Raw genomic sequence first — 23,785 nt, 5'->3', positions numbered from 1 at the left:
GTAGTTAAAAATGTGTTTGCCTAGTCTTAGTTAATCGTACCTTTAATAACTTCAAGTTTTGCTTCTAAATTGGTTACAGTGTAAAACAAATTGGCCACTTAATAAAAGGGATAAAGCTCAGTGTGAATCTCTTTAAAAACAGAAATCTATGCACATTTCTATTTTCAAACCCTCAATTACCAAATATCTGCAATTTCTGGTTTTATAAGCATATTCATTCTAAAAATATGAAAAACTCAGCTGAAGTAATGTTATAACACCAAATGATATAAAAATAGTGTTAGGCACTGAGGAGATCTAATATTCATGTTGTAATTCTTCACTCCCAAGAAAGGTATATTCAGACACAATACCACTCTGTCATCAAAATGCCATCAAAATCTTGACTTGCCATCAAATGGAATTTCTAAACATCCCAAGTTCTGATATATAGTTAAGGAATCAACTAATGACAATTTCTCTATATTTAATACTATTTATAGTACACAACCACAGACCTTTGTATATCGAAGAAATATCATGAGCAAGTTTTATGACACATCAGTTCCCTGAGAAGCTTCACACATTATCTAAGTAATTTAAAATCTGCAGAATGTTGCAATATGAAATGTAGAACTAGGAAACCAGAATGGGAGGAATAGGAAATGTGGGTTCAGCTAACAAAATACGCCACACCACCAAGATGGAACTCCCCACAGGGTTCTCTTCCTTCCACTTCTGTTTTAGTATTCTAGGGTTCTCTTCTATTCATACCAAGTGCATGACGATGATTTCTAAATCTAGATTTCTAGCCCATGATCTTTCATTTGAGCAGCAAATCTGTTCCCGACTCCTCTGAAATATCACTGCTTGGAGAGCACAGAAATACTGCAGCTTAGCAATCCCAAACTGAATTCATGATTTCTACTTCATTTGCCCCCTCCTTTATATTTCTGATCTCAGTGAATTGCAACAGCATCCTCTGAGGTCTGTTTGATAGATCCTAAGTGTCATGGAATACATCTTTTTCTCTCTTATTTCCCACAACTAATCCATTACCAAGACCTAGAGGTTATACAGGATGTCTTCTTTAATATCACATTGATCAGTTTCCACTTCTTATTCATTGCTACAGCCTTGTTCAAGTCTTTATCATGTCCTTCATGGACCATGGTAGCAGTCACCTAGCTGGACTCCCTGCTTCTAATTCTATATCTTTTTTAAAAAATATTTTTAATTGTAGATGAACACAATATCTTTATTTATTTATTTTTATGTGGTGCTGAGGATTGAACCCAGTGGCTCACGTGTGCCAGGCAAGCACTTTACCACTGAGCCACAACTCCAGCCCTAATTGTATCTCTTTTAAACCATTCTCCACACAGTCACCAAATGATTTCTAAAGTGCAAAGAAAATTAAATTACCTGTTTAATACCTTTCAAAGGTTACTAAAATTTTTATAGGATCAAGTTTCATATCCAAGCATTATTTGAAGGGTCCTTTATGACCTGGCTCTGGTCTAGATCTCTAGCTTTGTCTTTGAGTCTTGATTCTCTCCTCACCTGCTACCTTCATTCCAGAGTAGTGAAGCTCAAATAAATTCTTAGTTTTGCTCACATTGATCTCTCTGCATGAAAGATCCCCTCCCCATCTTTAACCTAATAAACTCCTAGTCATTCTCAATGTCTTAAGCAAGTATTATTGCCTCTACAAACATTTCTAGAGTATTTATGGAGTTCTTATAATGTACTAGACATCGCACTCAGAGGTTTATTACATTATTGTATCAACATATTCAGTAAACATTTTCTTTTCACATTCCCTATAAAAATGCTTGTAAGTGAATCCAGTATGTTTTATTTTACTTATTTATTAATATTTTCATTTTCTTTTCTAGCCTAAAAACACATAGATTTTATCTTACTCTCTATTGCCTAAAATACTCCACTGCACATGTAGGTCTCAAAGTTCTTTTGTGGAGAAATTTCTGATGGCTCTAAAAAATTGATATTATATCTTAAATAATCTCATAACTACTTAGAGGTTCTTCCACTACAAACAGAAATGTTCTCAGGTGTACTTTAAAATTTTTTAAATGATTCTGGATCAAAGTAATTACCTACCTATCTAACAGTAGTTGTGCAACAAAAGCAAAGGAGCAACTCTGACATTTATGATATCAGTCTCAAAGATAAGCCAATTTAATAATGCATGTTTAAATTAATAACATACACATTTATTTAAATTAATTAGAGCCTATTTTTGACTTGGTCTCCTTATTGGAAAAAAGTATTTTCTAAAGGCACATCTAAAAATATTGTCTAAGGAAGCATTTGAAAATTTTACTCTAAAATTACCTTGTTAAACATAGTAATTCTAAACAATTCCTTTTGAGCTACAACTAGGAAATGTTCAAGCAATACACCTGTTGAGAGGCTATGGTTCAGCTTTGTATTATTATCATATGACATTAAATCAAGAGACTTAATACCTTGATGAAATGATAGTAGGGAAAGTTATAGATCCATTGATAAAACAGTCACAAATTTCCCAAAACTTTTAGATGTGTTGGCAAAAAATAAGAGAAGATTATTTGCATAAAAACGGGTTCTTCATCTTTTCACAGAGTCAAATATTTCACAAGAAAACCCTTTGTCTTATTTCAGCTTCCTAATAGTCTAATATTCCATAGTTGTGGCCAATTCAGCCCATCTATTCACAGGCTAAGGTATAATAAAAATGAATATTACTAACATACACTCTAAGTATGAGGTACATGTTTATTACCAAATAACTAGAAACTCTTTCTTCTTTGATTTACCTTTATTATATTATATCAACAAGATTTGATTTTTAAGACCAGCACTCTAATTTTTGTGTCCCCTCAGAAACTAATAAAACTTAAAATTTCTGAAACTTAACTAGAATATTTTGAACCAAATTCTTTTCTGTTTATGATCTCAAATAAATCTTCTAGATGCTTGCCATTTAGGTAAATATATTCCTTATTTATAAAATGAATCACTCATTATATATATTGTTTTCACTAAATCAGGGTTCTTGAACATTCTTTTCCCTCTTTACTAGGAAACCTATTTTTTTGCATTATTTCCTGAGCAAGTTTGCCATCTACACACTTCATTAAATAATCTTATATTTCATTCCATCATAACAATCTCTAAGAGAATCCCTTCTTCAGCAGGGGAAGTCACCAAATTTGCTGCTACTTCCTATTCTTTTCTCAGTGGCTCAAAGATATGTTCAATCACCCAAGCCTGAAATCTGAAGGTATCCATTCCATTTCCACACCCATAATTGGTCATTAAGACCTATTGATTCTTTCTCTTGAAAATATTGAAAATCCATTTGTTCCTGTTCACATTCAGTACCACTGCTTCATCATTCATCAATTGGATTATTGTAGTGATTTTCTAATTGGACTCTCTAGCCCTAGCCTCAGCTATATCCCCTCACTTCTCCACATTATTCCCATCCCAGTTCATTCTTCTATAAAAATATAATTATATTTCTAAAATTAAAAGGATGATGCCATTCGTCTGCATAAATCTTTCAGTATTAACAATAATCTACAGAATGCAAACCATATCCTTAATATGGCATATAAGCATGGCCTTTATGTATTTTATGTGACTTATGTTTCATCCATCTGTGTATATGATCCCAGTCTGCAAATCTCTTACCATACACAAAAATATGTGCTTCCTTCCATGTGCTATAAATACTTGGTAAACACTATTGTTTTAGTAGTAATTCCAAAAAGAAAATATTTTAATTCAAAATGGAAGACAATGATATTTTTTAAAAACATAGAAAGTATCCAAAGTATACATACATAGCACAAAATAAAATATAACTATTATAAAAATATATCAATAATAAGAATAAAAAGGGATTAAAATGACTAAATTTGTCAAAGAAATTGAATTTTAAGTTGAATTTTTAAGTTCTTTGCAAAACACACAACTAAAATACAATGACACACTACAGTTAAAAGGATGGAAAAATATTGAATAAAAGACCCTCTATGGATATCAAAATCAAAGATTGTCCATTCACTTACACAAAACAATGTAATATTTGCATATATACTATCTTCATCCTCCTACCATCATCTTTAGATTACTTATAATACCTAATATCATGCAAATGACATACTGCCATACTGTATTTTTTAGGGAATAAGGATACAAAGAAAGGTCTGTAACATGTTCAGTACAGATACAATTTTTTTTACAAATATTTTAAATTAATGGGTAATTGAATCCACAGATTTGGAAACCACAGATGAGGGGTGCAACTGGGCAACTGTAATATTTAAATATAGGTTTAAGATTTTAAGTATGTTAAATTTAAATGTGGAGCAAAATTAATACAATTGAAACAATATAGAAATACATAAATTTATAAGATTTAAAAATTAAAGATGTTCATACTACTTTTAGTCAATTTAAAATGATGGTTAGACCTACATATTTCATTTATCAAAACTTTTCCTTTCAAAATTATCATTTATTTTATTCTTTTCAAATTTCTCAGGTAAAAGACCTATGACTGAACCACAGTGTAAATTGACAAAATAACAGCCTTGTTTAATGTACACTAGAATCTGAACTTATTGGCCTTCTGTATAACATTTTTAAGAGAAAAGTGAAGGCTCCTGAAAAATAATATAAAATCAGAGTACTTAGATAAATGAGCACATAATATATAAATTAATACCATCATCTTGTACTAACTTCACAGAAAAGTGTGATTTTTAGCTAGCATGGATCAGAATGTGATTAAGCAATAAGATCCATTTATCCAACTTCAATCACTACTGCCTCTCTTATCTGATGATAGAGGTGTTCAGGCAGCATCCCTTTTAGGTCATAAAAGAAATCCTATTAAATGTCAACCTATAAATGGTGCTTCTAGAAACATAAAAACTGTATCTGGGTTAGTTTAGGATGAAATGGGGCTTAACTTAGCCAGAAAGTGGAAATGAATAATGTATATTGCATGTCTTCACGTAAATGATTCTCAATTTCACTATATTATATCATTTAAGCTTAGCTGGATTTCACATCACTGACAAAGAGATTACTTTACCATCAAATTTTCAGATTTAGATACTAACACTGGTTTTGTTTCCCTAAAATCTTTCTCTAGTAACAGAAATTTATTCAGAAATGGTAATTAAAAGTCATTGAAGGTCACTTGATTTGTTGTATTGACTTTATATCAGTGACCAGATTTTACTAGTCACTGCTCTGTCAACTTCAATACAAGGCATGCATTTATCTTACTAACAGTTCAATTTGTGGGATAGCTGTTTTTCACAATTAAAACTACAAAAGCTTTATTATACATGGAAATGATCATGACAGCATTCTTTCCACATTTCTAACAATTCTGGAAAACTATTACAGAAATATATATAGATGATTACATCTGGTTATCTGAAGATGGCTTTTAAGATTGTTAGATAATCTCAAGAAAAACATTTACATAAATCTTTAGATAAATTACAAGTGCTGAAGAAAAAAAGAGCCTTTAGAACAAATTTACAAAACACTACTGTATAAATAATTGATGAGGGATAGAAGTAAGAGAGGGCTTATACTACTCTTGCTAACAGAATGGATAAGACAGCTAATGAGGACAGCTGATGGAGAACTGGCACAAGGTTAACTGTAAGAGAAATAAAGCCAACATGATCATGGAGATGATGCTGTCTGCTACCTAGTTAATTCTATGACAGAAAAACACCACTTACACAAAATCTTCCCCTTGAGTTTGGGGCCAGTTTAGTAGAAATAGAATTACAAAAAAATGAGGTAGGAATCTTAAAGATCACCTCCTCTAAATCTTATATCTAAAAAGAAGCCATGAAGTCATATAATTTATTCAAGAAATAGGAATCAGATCTGCTGCCTCCAATTACAGGGCTCTTTCCATTGAATTAATCTGAATTAGATGTGTGGATTCAATAGAAGCAATCTTGCTATAAAGTCAATTAGTATGAGAACAAGTCCTCTCCCACCCCCATCCCAACCCCCTGCCACTGACAATTACAATAAACTTCTATGGGAAATGCATTATGAGGAGTAGAGAAGAATGCCAGTGCAATTCTGTTAAAGCTAAAGCAATCTGAGAATTTAATTTTGGTATGTCTAGCCAAAGTCAATTACTCATGCACAACAGGCTGGAAAGTGACCAAGAGCTGACTCAGTAGATTTCAAACTCCTCTTTTGAATTAGACAAAAAAAAAAAATGGGGAGAGAAGATAGGAAGTAAAAAAAAAGGATATAAATTGAATAAATTAATACCTGTACAGTGAAACAATGAAATCACAAAATGTGTATTCATCTAAAGAATACTAGGTAATCAGGGAAATTGATCTGAAACTGAAAGAAGGTATGACAGGAACTCAAGACCAGAGATAGTGGGATCAGAGGATTGTGGGAATGAGAATAGGTGCCATAGACATGTATGAAAATTCAGAGGTATCTAGACTTTTTCATCAGCTCAAAATAAAACTTTCTCACTTAAAAAAATTTTAATACATAAAGACCATTGAACATTACATACAGAAAAAACATTCAAAAAACTAATTTTACAAAGGAAGTTACCACAGGACTCTTCCAGTAGATATTAATAATACAATTTGTTTTATAAAACTATATTGTCAGGAACACATCCAGAACACACACACACACACACACACACAATACATGTACTTTATTTTAAAGCATATGAAAACAATGGTAATGGTAATATAAAAAAATATCCACCCATTTTTTACTAACTATATCTCTTCCTTTTTTGTCTTCTTCTTCCTTCCCCTATCTCTCTCCCTCCCCCTCTCTCTCTCTCTCTCTCTCTCTCTCTCTCTCTCTCTCTCTCTCTCTCTCTCTCTCATAGCCTTCTCATCACCACTGAACATCTTATGAAATTTGTTCATTCCTATAGATACATTTGCTATAACCAGGCATTTCTCTTTCAATCAGGGCTTTACCATAGCTAGAAAATGGAAATTGGAGAAGCAAAAGGTACAGAAAATGCTGCTAGTCTTAGAATCAAAAGACCTAGGTTCTCAGGTGGTTAGTACCTAAGTGACTGACCATACTCCAGCAGGAGCTCAGTTTCTCCATCCTAAAAAAGAGGTTGGATTGGGTCATCTCTATGCTTTTTGACAGCTTGAAATGGAGCCAATGCATTAATTTGTCCTGTTTGAATTTTCCTCACATTCTCTTTGATAAGAAAACAGGTAGCTTTTGCAAAACAATAATTGTTTCTTATCTTAATCTTCAACATACATACCAAACTGCTTTACTGTTTGCCAAAGGCCCCAGTGGACAAATAACTTGAAAAATCTTCTAACTCAGAGCACTACCACTCATCTCAGGTCACTATTTACATTTTATTTTGATAGAAAGATTTTTATAAGTGAAAATGTTTTTAATGTTTAGCTGAAATAATTTAATGATATGAAAAGTAATGCTTTCTACAAGGCTGAATATCAGTTCAAGCAATGGATAAGAGCTACTTCTATTTGTAAAGTATCCAGAGTTGAAAAGCAGAAAACCAGTAGGGAGGGGAAAATTGCTTATTTATGGAAGTCTAACATTACACCTTCGACAAAAGCGACAAAGGTAAATTATCTCATAGCTGGGCTTAATGGCTCTAATGACCAGCTCAAAGTGAGCCATTTATCTAAGTATGCCTGCTTACTTGTTTGCAAAAATCAAGCTAACATAGTACTAAGTTACCATGTAAAAAACATTTATTTTTAAGTTTCAGAATCATTGACCATATTACACTAAAATAAATAATATATTTAGTTTTTTATATAGCAAGTATTTGGTTATACATATCTTCATATAAGCAAAAATCAGTGTTCGAATAAACTGAAACTATGAAAGGATAAAAACAATATCATTATTCATATAAACATAACAAAGTTTATGTTTTAAATATACTCTCCATAAGATCTGTGGCTGCTGAGTAGAATATAATCATCAGTTGCAACATTGCTTTCATGCTAATTATGATACTGCTTATAATGCCATGGTTCTGTCCAAAGGCCACTAGCATATGCAGTCTTTTAGCTGCAATACTCAAACATAATTACAATGCCCTTCTCAATTCAAACACTCTGCATCCTGCCACAATTACCTCATTCCACACTCAATTCCTGCAGAATCAGACTGTTCCAATTATTCAGTCATGATGCCTGTGCCTATGACTAATCTAAGATAAATCTGGAAAACAAACAAAATTAATGTCCATGCCTTCCTGTCCCTTTTAACCATTCCCCTCCTTTCTTTATTGGTTTCTCCTTTAAAACTAATGCTGAGTAATGAGGAATACTTACAGCATAAAGAGTTTCACATGCTGCCATAAGTCTTCAAACAAGGCTCACATCAGTATTTCCCAAAGTTCATGCCAACTTCACTAGTCTTGAGAGATACTCTCAAAAAAAATCAGACAAATGTAGGTTGGGGATAGAACCCAGGGGAATAGTGCATGGCCCTGGGTTTCAGCCCCAGCACTGCAAGAGAAAGAAAGACAGATGAAAAGTTCTAAGATCAACATTTGGGGGATACTTGGCATACTATGTTCCAAATGGATTCCCCAAATCTATTCACCTTTTAAAGGCTCTTAGAAGTCCTGTAGTAAAAAAATACACACACACACACACACACACAATGTACACATATATAAAATCTATATTTAACCGATCCAAATTGGAAATTTATTTTACCATGAAACCTATTTCATAGCATTTTAACAATATATCTGATAACTAGTGGCAAATATCAGGCATTTATTTGCCATTATGTAGAATTTAACTGCTGCAAATCTTATTCCCTTAAACACTAGAATTTAACTAGTTAATTGAGCAATCAATACAAATTAAGAGGTTACTTTTTAATAGAATCATATGCTACCTCTATCAAAGAATGGTTGATTTTAACATATATTTGCAAGGTATAAGCCAAAGTGCCGAATACTGTAGAAGTTTTATTTGTGAGATTGTACTGTGCACATGTGTCTTATGATGTGTGAGAAATATCACACATGAGAATTGGGACTCTCTGTACTCAGAGTGGACATGGTGGAGCAATGATTACAAATACTAAGTGAAGATACTATTTGCAGACATGTTAAACCATTTTTTCTCATTTGACAAAAATACAGTCAGTTATCTGCATTTTGATACAAATAAAAAATAAAAATAAAATTGTAAAACCCCCTGCCTAGATCTGTCTGTACAGCCTTGGCTGTGTCTCAATTAGGTATTTGGCTAATGACTAATATGTACGTGATTGACTGGAGTCATTAAATTAAGGAGAAGTCCTGAATTTTGATTTCTATTGAAAGGTTTCAGAGGGAGATTTTTGCTTTGCGAGTCTACTTATCAGTATTTTGTCTCATCATTTACATGATTTCTTCCTGTGTTTAAACAAATCAAAACATGGACAAAAGGCATAAGCCAACTATTGATATTCATGTGCATCAAAGAATAAAATGATAGTTATGGGAATGAAAAACGGTCAGAAAGCACAGGAGCCTTTAAACTGAAGTTGGAAACTCTGCCCAAACACATTTTTTCTGGAACATTTTTGATGCATCTTGCTTCTCTGTTAAAGTAGTAGCATATGTAAGGAAGCCCCCCTTGCATGGTGTCTGACACTTCCTCTCTGTCAGCTTTTTATTCCCATATGGCTCTGCCCTCAGAAATGCTGATCACAGAACTTTTGAAACGCAAAATATTTGTAGGCAATCTTTTCAGTGGAAACTGGCATTATTGCCTGCAACCTCAATCCATTCTAACAGAGGACTACAAAACTAACCCTACAGTAAGTCAAGACAACTGACAGTACTGTCAGGTAGCTAAAATCCTTAGTCTAACAAAACAATGCTTTTGAAAGACTCCTATGCTCACTGATGAATGTTTTTTAAACTCACAACATGTCAATTATTTGCAATCTCTTATTTTTATAAAATATTTGCTCGTTCTGGGAAAATTTGCAGTTTTTTGATTCTGATCTTTGCTTAAACAGCAATACAATTTTGTTTAGTCCTGAAAAGCCATCAGTACTTCCAGCCAAAGGGAAAATATCTCCAGTAAAATGCACTATTTTAAGAACAGATTCTGTTATTACCCTGTGTCACCCCAAAGAAACAAACAAAATGAGGAAGATTCTATTTGTTATTATTTACTAGCCAAAACTTCAAGGTAGTTTTATAGAGATATTCACGAAAACAGAAAAGAGTACACAAACATGGTTTTGTTGTTTTTAATTACAATTTAATTGATATGCTTTCCCTTTGTTATTGATTCTTTTCCAGCAAAGATAAATGCTAATAATTTCTCTGAACAGTACATTTAAAAAATGGTTTCTTGACTTTGTTTTAATGTTTTATGTTTCACTTTTTCATTCTATATAGATGATTCCCAAAACTAGACAAAGTTTCTGTTCAATAGAAAATGGTGGCACATGATCGAAACCTTATCCCTTACTACTTTTCATGTCTTTAGCAATATCCTAATCAATGCAGAAGTGGCATAATTGAAGGACAAAAGGCACTTGGTCTAAATAGACATATTTAAATGACTTCCTCCAGCTAGGTATAGGTAATTTCCTTCATTGTATTTTTCCAACTTGAAATTACTTCTTTCTTTACCTGTTCATTGTTTCTCACTTCATGGGCTACAGGTTGTATGTAGGAGGGAATTCTGTACATCTAGTGATTATTAAGTGTTACTCCTAAAAGAAGGAATGAACAAGGGAAGAAAGGAGCAAGAGTGGATATATAATGGATTGAAAAAGTCTGTGGTCCCAAATAGCAATGAATCTCTGAATATACCAAGCAAAAGTAAAGATAACACCTTGCCTATTTAATCCATTTTTTTTGTAAATAATTTATTTCTAAATGATTTAGTATACTTTTTCATATTTCAATTACTGTAACAGAATAACAGTAATTATGTACTACCTGTTGAACTGTTCACTACCAGGTACTTTATAAACAACTTTACAAGCATCTTGTGAGGTAAGCGCTGCTATACCTGTTTAACACAGGGAAATGGGAGGCACACAGAAGTGAAGATACAGGTCATGAAGATAGGAAGTAGCAGAGCCAGGTTTTCAACTTTCTTCTTCCTGATCTTAAAGTTGTTCTCTTATCTGTATCACACCACTAAACTGTATTTGTTCAGTTTTCTCAACGATTGGTGTTTTACTATGCCTTGCTTTATAGCTATGGGTAAGAGTTTTCTTTATTTTTTAATATCTTTTTTATGTCTTATGCACTTGTCCAAAATTCATATATTTTGTAGCTTTCATTTTCTGGGGATGAATCCCCCAGATCTTTTTTGTTTTCTTATAACTGCACTCTTTACACACTAACATAGAACTCTTAACTATTTGCCTTAGAAGATTTAGAGTTGTGTATTAGAAAGTTTACAAGCTATATACTTAGAGTTTAAACTCATTTTAGCCTTGAACAATTATAACGCCATCAGCATTCTGTAAGATTTAAAGACTTTAATGGTAAAAAATATTAAAAATAAATTAAATATTCAAACATTTAAATAAATATTTAAAATACATTAAATATTCAAATATTTAAATATCTTTAAATATTCAAATTCTGCTTGATATATTTGTTCCCTTTATTTCTTCAAAATTATCATCTTAAAAATCATTTATTCTTTATTGGTTTCTGTATTTTCAACAATTATGCCTGTGGGACTCCTGAACCAGACTTTATCCTCAAACTCCTCAGTGTCAGTTCCCCTTTAGCATCAATGCATTGAACTGAAATTAGAATGTGATTCACCATAGATTTCCAAGGACTGGATAACCTAGGTATTTTTCCTCTTCCACTATTTGGATATTAAAATTAAAGTAGCTAACTTTAAAGTAGTTTCTTGATTACTTATTCTCTTTAACCTACTGTTCACTTTTATCTGCCTCTTTTAATACAAAATGTCCTTTAAAAGGTACATTTCTTGTGGAACTTTTTATAAAATTTTTAATCATCAAATGTTTTTGCTAAGTACTAACCAGCCCTTTAAAGATATATTTCTTGTGGAATTAAAAAAACTTTAAGTATAAAATATTTTTGCTAATTACTAAAATCATGAAATAAGATTTAACAAATAGGACTTTCACACTGTATGTAATCTAACCCCCATTGAGACTTTAATTAGATCAAACTTGCAATTCAGATCCTAAAACCTGAAAATATGAAGTAAAGACCTTTCTTTGAAACCACTGTGTTTCCATGTAAAATTTATTCCTACCACTTGAAAATCCATGATTTATTACAAATAAATATGTCAGAAAATTTCTACTCTGTGTTGAATTTATTTATAAAAATTAAGAATTTGATTTTTTAAAAATATCCTTACTTTAAAAAATTGAAATAATTCAAAAAGCACAAAGAATATAATCTATTCATTCTAAAATATCTACCATTTCAGATTTTGATTCAAATATGCATAGAAGAATATATAGGAATAAAGATCAACAGGTAGTGAAGAACTATTTTGTGAAAATGGACACATGGTACCCCTGCTATATTAAACATATGCACTATGTTCAATGTAACTATACTTAATTTAGTCAAAGTACACAACTTTAAATAAAGTTAATGCATTTAATGAATTGAGATAAATATTTCTTAAGCCCTAAATTATATTAGTTATAGGAAGGCATGTATTTAAAACTTGGAGACATTACTTGACAAAATCTGAGAAAAAGATTAAGTTATTAGTCTTTTCTCCTTTTACCAATCTGATATTTTTAGTTGTTATTTTCTTGTTTGTTTGCATCATTCCATTTTATTCAATAACCATAATGCCCTTGATTTTTAATTTTAGTTTTGAATTAACTGATTGAAATATCTTCTCTGCAGTTTTTTTGTTGGAATCTCTCTAAACTGAATTCTTTGTTATTATTATTATTTTTTTTCACCTCTTGGAAGGCTGAACTTTCCTGTAGTTTGCTTTGTTTTAACAAATGGAGGGATTATTCAGCTTTTGTTTTATTTTCTCAAAATTCTGTGTATCAGCTAAGCATTTCTTCTCATCTTGGCTGGCCTGGCATATGTCTGAGGTCATCTGGTGGCTTCGTAGGGGCTGGATAGTCTAGAACAGCCCATTTATGTGTCTGGCTCTTGAAAGCTGATAGATCTAAGGGACCTCAGCTAGGACAGTAAACACATCCCTGCTCCATGTCATTTCTCGTCCTCCAGTAGGCTAACTCAGGCATATTCATGAAACTTGTGAGAAAAATGAGAGAGAAGGCCCTAATGCATAAGCACTTTACAAGGCTTTCTTTCCACTGTGGTTATTTATATTTTCCTTATTTTTATTTTTCCTTTAATGAGGATTTATACAATTTTGCTGGATTTCTTACAGGCTCAAGAATGTGCATTTGTATTTATATTGTTTACATTTAAAAGAAAAAATCAGGTAGCTATAAAATCTTGGATTACATATTCTTGTCCTCAAAAGTTTTAGACATGCTGTGGTATTTAACATTTAATGAATCCTTGGAAAGAATAATTTCCTTCCCCTCTCCTTCACTGTTACTTTGTATTTCATGCTAGGACATATACATTAATTTGCTCATTATCTAATGTTTACTAACCCACCACAATAATACAATGTCCATAAAACCAGAGTTAGGCTTTTATATCAGGAATTTCTCTTCAACTATTTTAAAATTCAGGTATACAAATAGTATGTTGAATTCCTTTTTATTTTTTTCTATTTATATCATCTTTCCAGAATCAATATCATATGGTTAGATATTTAAATTAAATTTGGCAGCATCTTTTTAAGGTCTCTATATACCTAACTTTGTCTTCAGTTATGTTCATTCAATTTGCTGCTATTTTCACTGCTTCTAATATCTTCTATTTAAAACTTTTATCTCCCATTTTTCTCTTGATATGTATTACTTCTTTCATATGTTTTTCATTTAATTTCTACATTGATTCCCATAGATTATTTTGAAGGCTTTTAAATTTTAAAGTGTATCGCCTGTGTCATATCCATTTTGATTTTTTCAGCCAGTGAGTAAGTTTTATTCTCATTTCTCTAAGTTTCTTTGGGAAACATTTCTTGTGATTTTTCTTATATGGCTCTTGATTGTGTTATCTCTTTAGTTTCCCTTGTGGTTATTACTTATATTCGATTTTACAGATTGAGAGAATGAACAGAAATATTCTGCATTCTCTTGTTAGACTTTTTACTTTATTCCTATGTCATCAAATCTTTTATTTCTTTTTACCAGGTCACACCTCTCTGTGTTTAGTTCATGTTAGGTGTGTATTTTCTAGGTCTCCTCTCTGCTTTTTTCTCTGGCATTCTCTGGTTCTCAAATTTGGATATAAACAAGAACACTGTTATTTTAATGTATTTTTCTTCAGCTATCTCTCTCAGATGCCTCAAAGATTCACAGTTAATCCTCTGGTGTTCCTTTATGTATTGCTTCCCTCTGAGTCAGGGATCTTTCAATTTGCTTTTGGGGAACTTTTATCTACTGAGTACTATGGCATTATAAAGAAAATAAACAGATGCACACATGAACATACATATGAACACACATGTACTAGGGAAGAAGATTACACATATCATTTTAAAATGTTGTTATTTTTTAAAGTTGCTACTATAGTCATGACAACTAACATGTTTCATAATTGCATGAAGGCAAATATATCGCCTTCCCACATAAGTTAGAATAATCTTTGATACAGTAACAGAAAGCCCACAATGTTTAAACAGAAACTAATTTGTCATTAAAAAAAAATTAGCACGTAGTGGCACCTAGTGTTGAATTGGTACATTAATGACACGAAGCCTAGTAAATCTCTAATTATTTTTGGCTTAACATCTCATGGCCCCAAGGTGGCTGCTATCCTACAGGCCTCAAACTTGTGCTTAGGGCAAGATAAGGAAGGATACTATCAGTCACAACTTTCTCTAGTAGAAAAACAGAAGCATTCCTACCTCCTCACCACCATATCACCTCCAGCAAATTTCTGCCCACATATCAATAGAGATTTTTTAGTGCTAAAATGTAAGCATGGAAAGGAGGAAAGAGTTACGAATCAAACCCCAGATGCTGAGAACTCCTCAAAAGAAAAAATTAGAGCTTATCTAACTTTGTATGTTCAGAACTTATCAGGATTCCACACATCTGTAGATCTTAAGTAAATATTTATTTTACTTCTTTATGACTAACATTATTTATTGTTTTTTGAACCTAAGATTGATTTAATTAACATTTTCAAAAAAACATTTACCATGGATCTTGGACAACTATAGTAGGAAATTTAGAAATATGTATCTTTATGCTCTCATACTACTAAATTAAGATTCTAGTGATCAAAGATATCAATCTAGAACTTCATGTAATTAAAATTGTGTTAAAAGACTAAAATCTATGAAATACAAAATAAGTTTGGAGTGATGAAGAAGATGTGAGATTAGGCCTATATTTTGACTATAAAATGCTTCTCTGAGTAACCCCTCCACTTATCTTTCCTGCATCATCTCTTACTCCTTACACTCAAGAACTAGTCTATTCTAATTTTAATGATAAATTACTCAGGAGTTTACATGTGAAGTAGAATACACTACTAATAATAAAATATTAGGAATTAAGCTGTAAAGTGCAGAGTACCAGAAACTACTTTATAATTCTGCCTTAGGTTTTATCATTAATATTTACAGAAACTTTGCATTCTATTACATAATATAAGCATGTTGGGTATACTATAAAATAGAATTTTCCTAAATGTTTTAGTAGAATTAAAATTTAAAGATGATGCACAAAATTCATCCTGAGTTTTGTATGATAATGATGATGACAACAGACCTACATAGAAGGTTTACCTGTGCCAAGTGCTTTTCTAAGCACCTTACATATATGAATTCATTTAATCCTTATAACAACTCTTGGATTGTTAGGTACTACCATCACCTACACATACAGAAAAGGAAACTAAAGTAGAACTACAAGAGGTAATTTGCCCAAGGACCTGCATGTAGCATACAGCAAAGCTGGAATTCTGCCCCAGGTCATGTGATTCCAGAACCTGGGTTCTTCATTTGTTCATGAAACCCCAAAAGTTCTCATGCCTGGTTTGATGAAATGTTATCTCTTATATCATTTCAAGACTCTAATATATGGATATTATTTTCTATATTTGATAATATGAAAAATAGAAGCTTAAAGAAATTATAATAACTTGCCCAAAATTACAAGAACAATAAATATGATTCAAAACTAACTTTGTTTTACTTTGAAATCTAAATTGTCTTTAAATATTTATTTTAATTGACACATAATAATTATATATTTATGGCTTACAACATGATATTTTTTAATACATACATATAATGAGTAATGATCAAAATAGGGTAACTGGCATATTAATCTCTCAAACATTTATCATTTCTTTGAGTTAAAACCATTCAAATCCTATTTTACTATCTGGAAATATACAGTTAATGATTTTTAACCATAGTAAAACTTCCATATGTAAGTTATAACTTTCATATGTAAGTCAGAATACTTGGAATGAACAATTCCATATGTGAGAACATGTAGAAGTGGTCTTCTTGTGTGTGTCTAACTTATTAAAATTAATATAATGTCCTCCAGACCCACTCATGTTGCCACATATGACAGAATTTGGTTCCTTTTGTAGCTGAACAATATTTTGTATGTACTCTATTTTCTTAATCTATTCATTCATCAATGGACACATATGTTGATTCCATATCCTGGTTACTGTGGGTAGAGCTGCTTTAAACATGGGAGTTCAGAGTCTTCAGCATACTGATGTCCTATCCTTTGGAGACTGATTCAGTAATGAAATTGCTGGTATTCAATAGCACAGTAGGGAAACCATAGTTAACAAAAATTTATTGTATAATTCAACAGCTAGAAGAAAGGATTTTGAATGCTGTCAATACGAGGAAATGATAAATACTGTAGGTGATGGATGTACTAATTGCCTGAATTTTATTATGATACATTGCACACATTTATTGAAATAATAATATTGTACTCCATAAACATGCACAATAATCATGTGTCCATTTAAAAATAATTAATAAATATAAAATGATAATAATACTTAACAGACATGCCATCAATGAAATCTATATTCTTATACACTGCCCAGTGCATAGTACGGACTCTGACAAATGGAGAAAGCCTCCAGTGAGTCATGTACCTCCTATGTCACAAAGTAGGAAGAACATCACAAGATTACAGAATTACAGATGTAAAGGGGATCATCTAGTTCAACCCATTTATTTTACAAGTAGGGAATTGAACCCCAAAGAAAATAGAAATACCACCTCCTCATTGTCACCTCCTATATCCTGCTTGGCAGGTCAGTCTTCTCTAAAATATCCTTTCTTCTTTCCCTTCAGATTGATTTTCAATTTTAAAATTCTGTGTCATAGTATAAATTGTTATAGATAACAATTGGAAGGAAATTGTAAATGTTCACCTTTATCATTTTAAAATGATGAAAGCCTTCAGTATTCCACAGCCTTTATTTTCCCCAAAGTCTTATTTCAAAAAGTATTATCACTGCTTGTCATCTTAGAAAATATAAAATCTACTTGCTAGAAAGGCATACAGCACAATATGTATCAAACTTGTCTCAAGGAACCCTAGGAAGACAAAAATTGTGACAATTTATACCCAGCATCCTGAAGAGCCTTGTCTATTGTGTGTCTGCTTTTATTGATTGTCCTCTTCCTTGGAAAAAATGCAATCACTTAGGGCTTTGAATTATTTCCACTTTCACATTAGCTTTGAATATACTCTTCTATAAAATGATGAAGATATTTGGTTATCTCAAGTTTGCAATTGTGTATTAAATTTGATTCAAAGTGATCCTAAAATATATGACTAGAGTTTACTCTAATTTATTCGAGAGATAAAATAATATTATAGCTCCATGAACAGAAAGCAATTATTAATTACTAGCAGAATGTGCCACTTACAAACTTTTTTTTTTCTGGAACTTGAGATTGAACCTGGGGATACTTTGTCTCTGAGCTACATACCAAGTCTTATTTATTTATTTATTTATTTAGAGACAGGGTCTTGCCAAGGGCTTCACTATGTTGCTGGGGTTTGCCTTGAACTTTCAATACCTGTTTAAGCCTCTCAAGATGCTGGGATTACAAGGCATGTGCCACCATATCTGGCTCAATCTTATTCTTTCATAATGAATATAATCAACATTTCTCAGTTTATTTTCTAGGAAAGGAGTCTTATAGGTTCTATGCACTGCAATGCCCATTAAGGAATGTTCTTAAAGTGATACCGTCATTGTGTTTATTATTTTACAATGATCCTAAATGAGATAGAAATGGCATAATCTTTCATTATTTTTCAATAAGAAAATTAACATTCAGAGAGGTTAGTTGAAAAGACCAAAGTCTGAATGCTAATAGAGGTATGAACCTGACTCAAATTCAGATATATCATCTTACCTAATATCCTTTATACTACACTAAGTTGCTGTCCTTGTTTTAATACATATCTATAACATTCAAAATTAGAGTTACTCTGTTTATTTCAATGAGTAATTTTTCAAAATTTTTTATACATTTATGTTCTCCTTAAAAATTATTAATGCTCAAATAATTTTGGAATGCTTTAAACAACAACTGAAATCATTTCCAATAAACAAAGCAGAATCCTCAGATACACAGTGCCGCTTCAAAATGTTACTTTTTACCTGCTGTGCAAAAAGTCACGTTAATACAGTTTAATCCCAGATCACATCATGACTTCAGTAAACACAGTACTACACACACATTCCTACAGGTACAGTTACACCAGTTGAAGACCATGTGTGAAAGTTATTTCCTTTTCTTATTACAAACACATTGAAATCATTTAAAACCCTATGGGTAATTTTGAGGAACAGTTAACTTTAGAAAAGGTACTATGGTCATAGGTAGCTAACATGGCTCAATATTATAGCTGCAGATGCAATAAAAAATGAGTTTTTCCAGAGACTGAAAGATACTCTAATATCCTAAAATACTTCTTTCCATATTCACCCATGATTTACATGGATTCTTAACTCATTCCATGTAAACACAGCGAGGACACAGCCTCCCTCTCACAATGGTATGATCTTTTGCCTTTCCAACAGAAATGTTATTTTGGGTATAGAAAGGCAACTCAGAGCCCCCAAAGATCCTGCTAAATTTGGCTTTCCTAGCGGATGTTGCTTTATTATAATCCAGCAGCAGTTATGTCTCTAAAAATAAGTGATTAAGGATAGAGCAAAAGGGGAATATAAAAGATTCTCTTTTCCCCTTAAACCAAAGAATTAAGATGCTTATTTTGTATTTTGGATCAATATAGGAGTCAATCTCCGTCCTGTACTACTCATTTCACTAGAGAAAGGAATTCTTTTCCTAACATCCAATACTATATATGCTTCAATGTTCAGATAAATACTGGTATTTTCTTAAATTTTTTGCCATACTAGGCTTACATATACCCTATATAAAGTTGATCAAAAGTGGTAACAGATTTACACGAGAATTGTAATTTATGTCATACTGTTTTGTTGAAAAGAAACTTAGCTTCTATTTATAGCTTTAATAAGCTATTGCATTCTCCCTAATCGTATAACATGTGGGGTTATGGGACATGAAAATTAAGAAATATCTTTATGTGGAAACCCCAGAGGGTATCTGTTTGTAATATACTTTCTTAAAATATGTTCTTCTAGAGAAAATTAGTTTTCAGATTAAAAATATTAGGGGAAATTTACAGTTCCTACAATCTTTTTATTTTGTGATTCAGTATCCAAATTTATGGTATATTAGCCAGAGATTTATAGTAATAACTAAAATAGATTTCTAAAGAGAATTGGTGGTAATGCTGTAATTTTTTAAACTAATGACTTATTTATTGAGATGATATATATTCTTTATAGAAACATTATGTTCATGCAGACAAGTCTATAGGAAGTTTCATTTGGGGTAATCAAAACTCCATTTATCAATAACTACCTGTAACAGTAAGTAAACACCATTCCAGACATAGATCAATAACTATCAAGACACAAGGATGGACCAAAGAAATACATATATTATAAACCTTAATTTTAGGAAAAAAATGAAACCAAGTCATATATGATATTTTAATGCTCAAATGTTAGATTTAATTTTCCTTGAATATGACTAAAAATATGGAAGTAAAAACTGAAAGAATTCCTGAATTTAGGTAAATGTCTCTTAAACATAAAGCATGCTTTCTTTTCTACAAGGGCACTCCAAACTAGAAAGAAACATTTAAAACTTTCAGAAGCTAGATTATTGTTACATATTCAACCTCAGGTAGTAGCTTCTAACCCTAAGCCATAAATACAAGAAAATCAGCTTACTGATGCTTCCTCCAATATTTTCTCCCCATCATTGACATAAATGTCTACATTATCACAATTTATAACATATTTATTCTGAGACTATAATTTATTTGTATCCTATTTATAATTAAATAGTTTATGCTCATCAACTATTGTATAATCAGTTTTTCCATTCTTGAGCTGTTGATGTTGACTCTTCGTGTGTGTGTGTGTGTGTGTGTGTGTGTGTGTAGCTCCAGAGCTCTGCAATGTCTAGGTCTTTACTTCAGACTGTCTCTCAGTTGATATTATCTTTGGCAGAAAATTAAGCTAGAGTCATATTTCCCTTTATTCAGAACTAAAACAATTGCTTCCTTGGATTCTGACATTATGTAGAAATTAAAAGACAATTTTTATTTCCCTTTATATGTAGCTGGATTTTTCCTTAAATGTTCATATGATTGAGCCTGTCTTTATTCTTGGAGCTCACAAAGTAGTACTAAAATATTTCTTTGTATTCATACTTCTATATAAAATTTTCCCAAAATATATCTTCAAATTTGAAGATTCAAATCAAATTTCCTCCTTTTTATTTTTATATTTTTATTAATTCATATTTTTCTGTTCTCCTTTCTCATTAATTATATACAAGTTGGCTCTTTTCTGTCTTCCAGACATTTCATCATTATAAAAACTTTATATTGTTCATATGCATTTCATTTTGCCAGATATTTTTCAAACTTAGTACCTATGCTTCTTATTTTGTTTTCAGTCAAGTTTATTCTATTTGCATGTCTTCTAGTGTATATTTTACTTGTGACATATTTTTCATTTCCACTTTCATTGTTTCCCTGAAATCTGATAGGTTTTTTTTTGGTCTCTTTTTATTGTTGTATGCATTTTGTCTTCTGTCTCATTTCAAAACTCTGTTTTTAAGACACATTTTTCTTGTGCTATATGCTTTTGTAAGGTTTGTTGTTGTTGTTTGCTTGTTTTCCTCTCTGTATATAAAAGAGAAAATCATAGCTTTTATGTATAGATTCATCCATTGATCCCTTTGTAATCACTACTCGTTTTTGAATAAGTATCAATCAACCAAGTAGTACAACAGGAAGGCTAACAGGAATGGGGTACCAGGAAATGTGTTGGGAAAGTTGATAGCTACTACTTCAGTTTACTGACTAAAATACATTCTTCTCAATGTTCTTGTTTCCTTAACATTGAAAGTACTTTTTTCCTCTGATGTTTTTATTTAAGGAATGTACATAGATCCCCACACTTTTCCCACCTTCTCCTCTGACAGGCTGTCTGGGATTAAGAACCAATATTAGAGAATAGGATAAGGCAGTTGGTGAAATGTCCCTTTGAGGTTTTTCTTCCTGCCATGCTAGAATGACAGGTGGGGTCTCTACAAGGATATTCTCTATTTTTCTTATACCCCACCTAGAAGACAAGTTCTCTAATCAAAGACTCTTAAACATGTCATTCAATGAAGGGCATATACTGTTGTGATCTGAGGCAGCTAGTGTAATCTCTTAATGGACTTGATTGCCTAGGCAGAGACGTCAATATTTAGTATATGGACTTCATAATTTGTGTTGAGATTATGGAAACTTGCCTGCCTTCTTGGAGACAGTGTTTTCCTCCCACTTTTTACCTTCTTTGATATTTTGAGGGAATCTGGAAAAGAAAAATGCCTATACAACAACATGTAAAACTAAAAGTATATGAATATTTTGTTTTTCATTTATTTACCATAAAATTATCTGATTATAAATAGGGGAATTCCAGTCACTGTGCATAAAACATCTCTACTCAGTACCTTCTGTGTATAAGAAGAACCTTAGCTTTTGGCTAAGTGCAGATGCCAATATGAAAATTAATGAGCCAAGATCTAGAATCTCATGGTGCTCACAGATTTATAGCTAATCATTGTACAGTATAATAAGTATTACATTAAAATGAATGAACAATGTTAAAAACATTCAATTTATTCTTTGTAATTTCCAATGTGTTTTCAGGTCTATTAAACTACTATTCATTGAAGGCTGACTATGTTAGATCTAACAACATTACTTAAATTACCAACTTCAAATAAAGAAACGTGTCTGAAAGAGGTTAAGTTAGTTCCCCAAAACATGAAGGCATAGAAATTAACTTTTTAATTAGAGGCCAGTATTCTTTTCTAGAACATCATGCTGACCTGGCCTGAAAGAAAGAACTGAGTTGATCATGTGGTACAAAAAGTAGTCCACTCTGGGGGCAATTATTGGTCCTCTGTATAGTATACTGGGATCCACAACTATCTCCTGTGTACCACACTGGAAACCATGGTTCATCCTCTAGTGATTGCACTGCGATCCATGGTTTGTTCTATGTAGAACACACTATGATTTACTCTCCTGGGATAACAAAGACCCATATGGCTCTACCCAGGACACCACCTGGTTTTAATGTTTAGATATGGGTGTAGTCAGAAGTAGTTCCTGATTACAGGATGATTAGTAGGTTAATTCAAACTGTTGGCTAAATCTCATAGTTCAAAAAATACTGTATGCAAGTATGTGCATATGCATGTACATGTATATGTGTGTGTATATATAACAGACAAACATATTTAAACTTAAAAAATATCTAAATATTTTCTAATTATTTTACATAGGGCCAAGGTTAATGGTTTGTCCAATGTAAATGTTTGTGTATGTGTGTGTATTTACCATTTTCATTAATTTTAAAGTATAAAAGAACATAAAGACACATGAAGCCAAATTCAGTAAATATCTGCTTTTCTACAATATACTTCTACTTTTTTAGTTTTCACTCACTCCTGATTTGAGTCTTGATTTCCGATTATTTTCACCCAGCTTTTTCTTTTTGGGGGGCAACTTCCCTTAAATCTTAGCAATATATTCAATTTGGGCTAAAATTATACAAAAATCACATTTGTATTCTGCATTCCTAGATTATTATATAGTACTTAGGGACATTAGATAACAAAAATAGGCGCAACTGTTATAAACATGTTTGGGAATAACTGAAACTTGAATAAGTTTTCAAGTCAACTAGTGAAAACAGAAACAGATCTGTTGTAGTGGTTACATAGTGATGAAAACTGTGGCTCCAAAGCCAGACTGCCTGGATGTGAATTCTGATCCTACCACCACTAGTTGCTTTCACCAGGCACAAGTTACTACATCTCTTTGTGCCTCCTTTTCTTCATATGCAAAATGAGAATGACAGTGGTTCTCTACCTTTGGGTCTTGTGAAGGCTAAAGGAGTTAATATATGCAAAACAGTCTTAAAACAGTCTGTGGAAGGTGTTGTTAACTGTTGTGTATAAATATTACATATTATTACTAATTAGGTATTCATTGT

The 23,785-nt window shown here is 31.9% G+C and overlaps 2 protein-coding genes across 6 annotated transcripts in view; one reads left to right on the top strand and one right to left on the bottom strand.

Moving 5' to 3' along the window:
• The window catches only part of Ctnna3 (catenin alpha 3), a 1,743,363-nt gene that overhangs the window by 1,052,545 nt on the left and 667,033 nt on the right, over positions 1–23,785 (bottom strand). Inside the window, exon 1 of one of the 5 annotated variants that reach the window (XM_058577912.1) lies at positions 8,361–11,612. The exons of the other annotated variants lie outside the window; for them this stretch is intronic. Coding sequence (XP_058433895.1) covers positions 8,361–8,387 — 27 coding nt within the window. The 5' untranslated portion in view covers positions 8,388–11,612. Of the gene's footprint in view, positions 1–8,360; positions 11,613–23,785 lie in introns of those variants that run through there. 5 annotated transcript variants of the gene reach the window in all.
• Positions 1–23,785, top strand: part of Lrrtm3 (leucine rich repeat transmembrane neuronal 3) — a 170,964-nt gene that overhangs the window by 64,769 nt on the left and 82,410 nt on the right. The gene's annotated exons all lie outside the window — the stretch shown is intronic.

The sequence above is a fragment of the Marmota monax genome, unplaced genomic scaffold (genome assembly GCF_021218885.2).
Source record: "Marmota monax isolate L192 unplaced genomic scaffold, Marmota_monax_Labrador192_F-V1.1 WCK01_AAM20220418_F8-fsc00019, whole genome shotgun sequence".
Lineage (NCBI taxonomy): Eukaryota > Metazoa > Chordata > Mammalia > Rodentia > Sciuridae > Marmota > Marmota monax.
This window is presented reverse-complemented; position numbering and strand designations above follow the sequence as displayed.